The following is a 10821-nucleotide window of genomic DNA, read 5'->3' as shown; positions in this document are numbered from 1 at the left end:
ACTGATGTTGCTGCTTCTCCTTTGTCCGTGTTGCTGCTGTTCGTATTGCTGCTGCTGATCCTCTGCTCTCTAAAGAAGCCCCTGTGTGTTGTTGCTCTTATTTGCTCTTTGAAGAAGTCCATGTGTGCTGCTGCTGCTCTCTATTTGCACTTTGAAGAAGGTGCTCCATCATAGCATTGGTGCTTGTAAATTCGTGAAATTGATTTACTTTTAGCTGAATCATGACAATACCAATCATGGAGTACAACAAGAATTGATTTAATGTTAACTGAAAAGCAAGATAGGACCAAGAGGGCACCAATCCCAAGGTCTGCTCATTGGTGTTTAATTTTTACAATCATGATCTCTTTATTTTTATAATTTCTTTTTTGACTTACATATTTTGTCATTGATAGCCTTTATGTTTGTAAGAGGAGCACGAGGGTGTGGAAGAGGAGTTTGAGAATTATGATCCTCACAAGTTGTACAACAGCTTCATCACATTGCAACCAGTTATGTTTGAAATTATGAAAGATCAAGGAGGAAACCAATATAAGCTGCCCCACTTACACAAGGAACGTCTTCAGAATGACGACAGAGAAATAGACCACACACATTTAGTGTTCCTGAAACAGACCTTGCACATTTAGACTTGGGTTCAGAGACTATGCACATTGAGTAAATTCAGTGAAATTCAGTAAACGTGAAGTAGAGAAGTGTGATTCAGACCCAGACTGTAGGCGTTGCTGACGGAGATGACCTAGGCTATAGGCGTTGGTGACGGAGATGACCTAACCCAGGCTGTAGGCGTTGGTGACGGAGATGACCTAACCGCGGTCTCGCAGGCGCGGGTCTTCCACCAGAGAAACAACAAAGAAGACGCCGCAGTCATATTCCTCGTGGAGTTGTCGTCATCGTCTTGCATGCTCGCAAATCCACGGCCTTTAGCTTGCTGTTGTCGTCGGGCTCGTCGGCGTTTAGCGTGTTGCATCTCCTATCGTCGTCCGGCTCGTCGGCCTGTATATTGTTGGTGGTGGTAAGGATCCACCGCCTCCAGGCTCGCCGGCGCCTGTTCCGACGTAGTCGGAGCAGAGCGCGGCGGTAGGTGGGGAAATAATTGTTTTTTATGAGGAAGGGGGAAGCTTGGGAAGGCACGCGAGTGACAACTATGGCGGCGGAGTGGCGGGGGACCGGGGGAGCAGGGGAGCTACGGCAGGCGGAGCTGCGGCGGGCAAGCGACAACTGAGGCGGGGAGTAGGGCAGCTGCGACGGCGGGGAGCAGGCAAGCTACAACGATGGGGAGCAGCGTAGACGAGGCATCTGACGGAGGAGGAGGACGAGGTGTGCGGGTTTGGTCGGGAGAAACTGGAGGGGCTTTTCGCAAAATTTCTCTCGCGACATTAATTTCGGGACGGAGGGAGTACATACGGATGTATATAGACATATTTTATACTCCCCCCGTTCCAAAATAATTGTCTCAAGCTTAGTACAACTTTGTATTAGAGCTAATACAAAGTTGAGACACTTATTTTGATACGGAGGGAGTAGTATATAGGTTTACCGGAAATTGCTTTTGGCTCCGAGCTCTATGGAGCCCTTTAAATTTGAAACTCAAATTTCATAAAAATTCATATTTTTACATTTCAAAAAATTCTGAAAAAAAATACAGGGATAAGTGAAGGCGTAACACACATGTGTGTAAATTTTCAGAAAAAAATACATTGAAATGAGGGCTGTGCAAAAAAAGACAAATCTGAGCCTTTTTTTTACACAGGACACTATTCATCATTTCAGGTCATGAATTTGTCTTTTTTGTGCAAATCGTATTAAAAGGTATTTCATCCTAAATTTTGGTACACATACGCATAACATCCTTCTTTACTTCCATTTTTTTTCAGATTTTTTTGAAACCGAAAAGTTTGAATTTTGAATTATTCAAAAATTTCGGCCTCCATGGAGGCCGAGCTCCAAACGTCCGCACTCATAGGTTTACTTGTTTTGTTCCGTATGTAGTCCATAGTAGAATTTTTAAGAGGTCTTATAGAGTATTTAGGAACGGAGGGAGTAGTAACCAGTCGTCTTCAACCCGTGGAAATTCAAACGGGTTAACGTTTCCTCCAGCAAGTGGTTTCAAGTACAATAGTCCAAAGTCAAGGATACAATTAAATCTGTCTGCAAGCTCATAACATGTAGCCATTTTTAGAACGAAGTGTAGGCATATTGCGATGATACTAGATTCAACCGTGTTCGTGGTAAAGCTGGGTGCTTGTGCGCTTCACAGCTCAAGCTTGCTGGCAAGATACCAAGAGTGCATGGCAAGGCTGCCGAACGACATGATGTTGGCCAGCGATGAGAGACCGTGGATCATCCCAAACTTCTTGTTCATCGCAGCAAGGGTAGGGTTGCTTTTTGCCGTCTTGACATTCTTCGACCACCCGACCTCGTCACCGATGCTAAGCTCTCTCTCGATCTTGTGCCTCTTCTTCATCATCTGCAATGAGCAAACATACAACAAGTTCAAGCAGCTGTGTATACCAGAAAATGCAAGGAAACAAGGAAAAAAGTGTGTCTTCTCGTTTATCAAAGTACAATTCCCACTTACCTAGGTTCACTTCACACAATAAAAAATGTGTTCCTTCTCTCACAACTCATGTCAGCGTTTCTTTATACATAAGTTCAGCATTCTAGACGTTGTCACATCCAGATATTAAGCTAACAATTAAGCATGAGTGCAAATCTTTGAATACGAGGGCCCACCAAATGATGTCAAGATGTGGCCAATTATTTTGCTTATAAACTTCAGGTTTTTTTAATTTCCATTGTCACTTCCATTTTTTTAATAAATGGATGAGGACTACTGCATCTTGCCTAGCATTGTAGCTAAACTGTCTTTCTTCCATTGTAGATACAGGGTTTTTTCTTGGTTTCCTGCCATGATGTGCATGTAATCCATCTAGTTCCATCAAAAAAATGCTAATAGAATGGGCCTCTGTAGATACAATCAGCAATTACTAGCACACTGAACTTGGATGTTTGTATTTCAGGGCAGTTGGTGCACCGACAGATCTATATTGAGTACTGACACTGTACCATTAATAGATCATTAAATAAACAAAGCTGCCCACCTACAATCTAAGACTAATAAATTCAGAGAACGGTTTTATATCATACCATTGCACCGTACATTATAGAAGGCATATTTACACCAAATATTTGTTTTAGAAATAAGTATCATATCATAGTAAGCATAATCAAATGGAAAAAATGGGCACAGATTATAGCAGTGCGCAGAATATTACAAGATGCATGATTGCATGAAAAGATAGCTTGAGACTAGCATTTAACATCAAGTTACAGCAAATATTTGGTCGAAGTACTGCGAGCGACCAAAAGCAACAAAATGATAATGGCCGAATCAAGATAGCCCACCCAAAATAAAGGTTTGCAACAAACTGCAACCTTCTAACACTATGCTCCGGTACACGAATAGCATGTCACTAAACTATCAACCAACATATCAAAACTTGCATGTAAATGTACATTTATCAGCTCTGTTTGCATGATGTTACATTTAGCAGTAATGCTACTGTGCTGCTAAGTATATATGGCACGCAACTGCAAATTAGTAGATGATGAGTATGTATAACATGCAAACAGACCATTATATGTTCGAAAGACAAATTGCTGATTGCTGCTAAGTAGTCGCTGGTAGTACAAATCCCACGATCAATTGCTTATTTTGAGCAAGGACGACAATAAATAACTTGAGTTATCTAGTCCAGTTTACAGAGGGTGGATCTAACATTTGTTTTATCTTGCAGGGAATTTAGCAAGAGATCTCTAGGGGGGAGAGGAAGGGCGTTTACCTCGATGGTCATGGGGGTGAAGACCAGCAGATTGGAGAGGTTGAAGCCGAGCGCGGAGATGAGGAAGCCAAGCTGGTAGCGCTCGACGGCGGAGGCGGCCTTCCACGGGTGGAGGTAGGCGAAGGCGGCGACGGAGACGGCGGCGCAGGCGGAGATGAGCGTGAAATAGGCCGGGAACATCTTCCCCTGCAGGTTCCCGAACTGGTGCCTCGGCAGATTCCTTGGAGGATTCAGCAAAAGCGAATCGATCAGCTCAAGAGATTTCCTTCGGGTTTTTTTTTTCAAAATTGGGGGGATTTGAGCAAGGGGAGAGGCAGTTGATTACTTGAACATGATGATTCCACCTATGAAGGTAGCCCAGAGCGCAGCGCCCCAGCAGGTGGCGAAGCAGAGGAGGTGGGACACCTTGGCGGCCGTGACGGCGGTGGCGCCGGAACCGGAGCGGGCGCCGACGAGCACATCTGGGGCGAAGAGGACGCCCGCCGCGAAGAAGCACACCGCTGACAGGAACCGCGTCGCCCACGCCATCGCTCGTCGATTGCTAGAGAGGGGGGAGGAGGAGGAGAGGGAGGTAGAGTCGATGCGTCGTTTATGCGAGAGCGAACTCAGGAACGGAGGTAGCTGGTGATGTGTTTCGAGGGGACTCCAGGGCCTTCTAGAAGCTCAAGGCCATACTCGTAATTTTATTACTGTAATATTCCTTCCCTTTTAAATATAAGACATTTTAAAGATTTTACTATAAACTACTCCCTCCGTTCCTAAATACTACTGTATAAGACATTTTAGAGATTACACTATAAACTACATACAGATGTACATAGACATATTTTAGAGTATAGATTCACACATTTTGCTCCGTATATAGTCTACTAGTGGAATCTCTAAAATGTCTTATATTTAGGAACGGAGGAAGTATATACGGAACAAAATGAGTGAATCTACACTTAAATTATATTTATATACATCTGTATGTAGTCCCTAGTGCAATCTTTAAAAGGTTTCATATTTAGAAACAAAGGGAGTACTAACACATCATGTGGGACTAAACCCAACAATTTTTCACTCATACATCAATTACACTAACACCAGCGTTTACAGTCCATCCAGCATGACCGACCGCTTGTGAGTACACCAAGATTTGTTTTATACACCTAGGCTTCGATACCACTTGTTAGAACTAATTTGAAGAGAATAATAGGTCATCCGAGAATCAAGTAATTATACTAATACGATACGAAGATTTATTAACATGATGGCTACATTACCGGACCTGACTACGGGGGTTCTTTTTCATGACACCATCACAATATCAAACAGCAGGCACCCGAGTGTGTGACACACGCTGCCAGCTCTCCCTGCATGCAGGTTTTATTATGCTAGCAGATGTTACATCGTATGTCTACCTCACATTATATAAGAGACGTAGGATACAAGTGTCGTGTCCTATTAGGACAACTCCATCATACCCTATCTACGCACCATACTACTTAGAGTCTAATTATAACTTATTTTATATAATAATATTCAACACAACTCAATCTTAAAGTAAAAAAAACTTAAGGTAAACTCACCCAATATACAATAGCAAACTAAAGTACTACTATATAACTTGTTTTTGGGTACTCTCTTGGTAAGGTACTAATCTAAACGCTCTTATATTTTTATAAACGAAGGGGTAGTTATTAAATTAAAGGTCAAAGTTTGGCTCAAAATACAAAATAAACTAAGATGGAAGCACTAATGTACATTTTGGTATGTTATGGGTGTTCTATTTTTTAGTTGATATCTTTATAGTTAAATATGTACCGGTACTCCGGAAAGATTACGATCTTGTCCTTTCTGTGCAGAACAATGCATGCAGCCATTTAGCCGTCGTGAGATGAAAACAAGCCGTCAAGGGCTACGTATCGAGCCAAAGGCCTAGGCCATGGCGCAGGTGGTGCAACAGGCTTGGCGCATGCTGCAGAATGAACAAACTCCAGCAACATGTTTGGTTACCTACACCATTTTTTACCTCCCTGCATTTGTGACTCAACTCGGCTTGGCTGAGGAAAAACAGGCTCTAGGTCATGTTCTGCAACATGTTTTGTTGCCTACATTAGGGAAGCAACTTCCACGGCGTTTAGTTTCACACATTATGTAATTTTCGGTTGGGCTCATGCATTACGCAGTGTTTGGTTGCACATGTTCAGCTTGATGTGGTAACCTTGTACCCCTATGTGCTGAAATTACCATCTACCACCTCCTTGACCATGTTCCCGTTACATGCGGTCACAACAATCATAGGATAAAAGCAACACCACAACTGATGGTACGTAAAACTGTCAGTACCCTTGGTTGGGTGGCGAACACGTACGGAACTAACAAAACGGAGGTCACACGAGAAAGTTACACACGTCCAGCCCCCTTAGAGGGGTAACACCCTACGTCGTGCTTCTGCTTTGTATTCATGATGGATTACCTCGTGCAAGGGTTACAATGGGGGGACGATATGTGACTACTGAAAGTACGTTTCTACGAGGGTAGATGGGAACGACTACCTCTAGGCCCCACATTATATGGGTGATGGGGGCTAGGGCTCTACATAAGAAAGATCCAATATAGTCGCCGCCATCTTGATTTGTATGCCAATTTTATACCTTAATGCTTATCCTATCTTTGGGTCTCCCTCCCGTGGTTGGACCTAGGGGTGGGCATATTAACCGAAAACCGATATACCGGTCCGAAAGAACCGGGATCGAAGCCGAATGGACCGAAACCGAAAAAACGGTTCCTATTTCGGTCATTAAAACTAAAGAACCGAAATTAGTATGGTAAATTCGGTTCTTACACACAATTGACTTGAAAACCCGAATTTAAAGAACATGACTCACGCTTCCGTGTTATGGCTGGCCCAGTCCAGCTGACCCAATCCGTGGAATATTGCTCTCAGCCTTTTAAGCCTTTTTAGTTCTCTGGTTTTGTCCACTAACACATACGTATACTAAATCATTAAATCAATTAGCCCATATATAGTAGGTACTAGTTGTGTTTGCATCCACGTTTAGTACCACATCGACTTGCTAATGAGAAAATAAGCATGTACGTGACTATAAAACTAACACGTAACCATCCTTCTTTTTGCAACTCACATCGTAGCATGTGCAGAACCATGCATGCATGGTATTAAATAATTATAAATCACTTCTGGACCTTAACTTGGGTTCTGTTCGGTTAGACTTGAGAACCGAACCGAAACTTTGGCTGTAAAAATAGTCGGTTATCTAATTGCCAAGGAACCGATCGGTCGGCAGTATTAAAGGACCGAAGTATTTAGAAATCCGAAGAACCGAACCGATCGGTTCGGTTAACCCGAATGCCCAGGCCTAGTTGGACCTACACCAGGCTTCATGGGCCCCGATGTGGGCCTACTTCTGGGCTGCCCACCGAGAGGATACCCCCGGTGCATTATATCGTTAATAGACTTTGAGCATGCATTGAGTTGGAGTGCCTTGATCTTCGAGAACCTAGGCGCGATCCTCATGTCTCCATGGCTTGGTTTTAGGAGTTCGACTTCACAAACGCCTTCAGATTTTCTTACATTATGGCTCCCCAGACGACCCCATCATACACTTAAAGTGGTTAGAGAAGGTTTCAAGAACTTGGCCTTTGCATCGAGGCCTCAGGGACTAACGTTATTTGTGAGGCTTGCTTGTTTTTGGCTTCCTCAAAGTACACTTGGCTCGGGGTTTGGCAAGGTCGCGACCCCGTGAACCAGAGCCTGAGGTCAGGTCCTCCGCATATGGAAACTTCACCAGCTCCCCACGCTTTGTCTTGTCATGACTGTGAGGAAGGAACTGTTGGGGAACATTGCATGAGAAACAAAAAAAATCCTATGAACATGCAAGATCTATCTATGGATATGCATATCAATGAGAAGGGAGAGTGTGTCTATGTACCCTCGTAGACCGTTAAGCCGAAGCATATATTATGCGGTTGATGTAGTCTTACTCTTCAAGATCCAATCTAATCCAACGCCGAACAGACGACACCTTTGTGTTCAGCACACGTGAGGCTCGATGGCGTCTCATCCTTCTTGATCCGGCAAGAGAGGGAGGAGAAGTAGATGGGATCTCAACCAACACGACAACGTGATGGAGATGGTGGTGGAGAAATCCTCGTAGGGCTTCGCCAAGCGCTGTCGTAGACGATCTAAGGAGAAAATGGAGTAACGGGAGAGGGAGGGCTGTCACAAGGCGTAGGGATTGGTGTGTGCAGACCTCCCCTCTCCTATAGTATATATAGGAGTCAAGGGGCAGGGGTTGGGGCACAGCCTTGGCCCCTCCTCCAAGGAGGGGCGGCGGCTAGGGAGGAGTCGCCCTCCTCCAAGGCACGTACGGGGTGCCTTGTCCCTTTGGGACTCTTGCCCCCAAGCCCCATGCGCCTCTAATGGCTGGTGCCCCTCGCCTAGGTTGGCTAGGGCGCCATCCATACAGCCCATGTGGGCCATGGGGTAGATGGACCCTAGGAAACCTTCCGGCACCCGGTATGTTACCGGTAATGCCCGAAACTTTTTTGACGACCAAAATGAAAGTGCGTTATATCGACTAGAGGAGGGGGTGAATAGGCGATTTTTACAGATTCGTCATTGAGGAAATTCCTAGTGAGGAAAGTCCTCAGTCACGAACTGAGTGCATCAGAATAAGTACTCAAACAGATGTGCAAAAACAGCTATAGCTTAGTCGTCAGAGTGAAGTGAAACGTTCAGGTTGCATAGGTCAGGTGATCAGGATAAGAAGGTGACGAATAACTTAAGTGAAGAATTTTAGGTGAGGAATTTGAGAAAGTCTGTAGTCATATTCTTCAAGATCAAAGTCGCCAACATGCAATTGAGGAAATGAAAGAGTTGAGGAATTAGAACCCATTGCTTGATGAAGACAGTGATTTGGTGACCGAGTTCCAACTGCTGTGACATTCGTATGTCTGGTTTGGAGCGGCTTGGTATTTAAACCAAAGGACACACAGTCCCGAGAACACAATCACGGGACACACAATCCTTGCCTAACACTCGTGGTAAGTCTTCAGGGAAGACTTCCAAACCATCACAAACTCGGTCACCCGGCTATCCACAATTCATAGTTGGATGCTCTAGACCATGACGCCTACCCGTTTGGAGGATGCAAAGTCCTCAAAGGTAACAAGCATCAGTTCCACACACGAACAATCTCTTCAGTGATGCTCAATCACTTTGGGGTTTTTGGGTTTTGGTTTGGTGTTTGGGGTGTTTCCTCACTGATGATTTTCTCTCAAAGTCTTCGAGGATTGGGTTGCTCTCAAATGACAAGTGTCAGTTTCTCTCCCGAAGAAGCCAACCAACTAGTGTTATGACATTAATGCCCCAATGATATGACCGTTAGTTGGATAAGGTTGGGGACAGCTGGCGTGCAACACAGCAATGGTCGGAATCTTTCAACTGTGAGAGTTCTCATGTCACTCATGTTCCTCACTCATAGGTAATTCGCACTTGCGAAATCCGAACTCCTCAGTTAGTGTAATTTCTTCAGAGACCAGGAGAACTTCGTCTCTGTCACTTAAGACTTTGATTAAACTATGAGAGATTTTCAAATGCTTCACTCGAGGGATTAGGTATTTGTAGGCTTTGAGATGAGCATCATGAGGAAACTTTTCCTTGGTATTACCTCGACCCCCTTTAACGGTATGGTGTTCCTATTACTCAAGGAAGAAGAAAATCAAGTGACGAAAAGGGACGAAACTGAGGACTAACGCCCTTGAAGAATATCACTTCTTTGTTGGAGGAGGAGCATTGGGGTCGTTCATCGCAGCAGTGTCGTCAAGGTCTTCAGCTTCATCAGTGGTGCGCATTGTAGAAAATGAGTTGGCAACCAGTTGAGGAACATGAATCTTGTTAAACTTCTTCTTTGGAGGCCATGACCAGTCAAAGTCTTCCTGGAACTCCATTTCAGTGAGTTCCTCGGAGGTGTTGAGTTGAGACAGAATGGCCCATGTGCGATCAAAGATCTCATGAAGATAATAGTGATTTTCCTTCACTGTATTCTGAGTCGCATTGAGGTCTTTCACAATGGCACCAAACTGACGCTTGACACATTTCTGGTTGCGGTCAACCTTCTGATGAAGACTTAGTAGGAGCTCACGGTCAGTCATCACAAGCGGTATAATTGGGCTTGGTGGTTCTTGTGATGCAGTATTGTCATTGGTGGAGTTCCTTCATCGACCATAGATTTGACTTTGCCTTCAGTTTCATCGAAGGAACTCTTGATGACTTAAATTGGAGTCAAGAACGTGTGGTGATTGACAATATTAGCCTTGTAAGATATTCCAGACCTTTTCCTCATGAATCTCATGATCCATGGCGCATAAGGCTTCAGATCAACAAGTGAGAGAGCAGAGTGGGACAAAATCCTTGTGAAGAAATCGTGAAGGTTTATGGGGATTCCATGAATGATGTCGAAGAGCAAACTCTTCATGATGCCCACAATTTCTTCATCATTTGAGTCATGGCCCTTGATTGTATAGAAGGTTTTGGCTAAGATGCAATATACTGTCCTGGCCACATAGATCAAGTCCTTTGTGAGGAATGTGGTTCTTGGTGGCTGACCAGGTGGCAAAGGCTTCATGAGCACTTGCATCAGATGATTTGGCAATTCAGGTTCCACATAGACGCATCTGGCTCCTTCTAAGGGAATTGGGATTGGAAGAGCCCGAAGTAGTTCAGTTGCACGGGCTTTGACGTGTGTACCTTGAGTCATCCAGTCCAGAACCCAAGTGTTGACGTCTGAGACATTTCCGAAGAGGTGTAGTGTAGCATAGAACTGAAGTATGATTTCTTCATTCCAATCACAGATGTCGACGCAGAATTGGAGTAGTCCAAAATCATGAAGAACTCGAGGAACTGGTTCGTAGCAAGGAATTTCCTCCATATCTCCATGAGGAATTTGCCTGTGAGGAAAGGCCTTTT

General features: G+C 44.3%; 1 protein-coding gene across 1 annotated transcript; it reads right to left on the bottom strand.

Annotated features, from left to right (window-relative positions):
- Positions 1 to 2074: 2074 nt before the first annotated feature.
- Positions 2075 to 4460, bottom strand: LOC123395989 (transmembrane protein 205). Its single transcript, XM_045091012.1, has 3 exons — positions 4171 to 4460; positions 3846 to 4065; positions 2075 to 2470 (listed from the first exon to the last, which is right to left on the bottom strand). The coding sequence occupies exons 1-3, from the start codon at positions 4371 to 4373 to the stop codon at positions 2255 to 2257; spliced, it is 639 nt and encodes a 212-aa protein (XP_044946947.1). The 5' UTR covers positions 4374 to 4460; the 3' UTR covers positions 2075 to 2254.
- Positions 4461 to 10821: the final 6361 nt, after the last annotated feature.

The sequence above is a fragment of the Hordeum vulgare genome, chromosome 5H (genome assembly GCF_904849725.1).
Source record: "Hordeum vulgare subsp. vulgare chromosome 5H, MorexV3_pseudomolecules_assembly, whole genome shotgun sequence".
Classification (NCBI taxonomy): Eukaryota; Viridiplantae; Streptophyta; class Magnoliopsida; order Poales; family Poaceae; genus Hordeum; species Hordeum vulgare.
The sequence above is the reverse complement of the archived record's forward strand: the minus strand, read 5'-3'. Positions and strand labels throughout refer to the sequence as shown.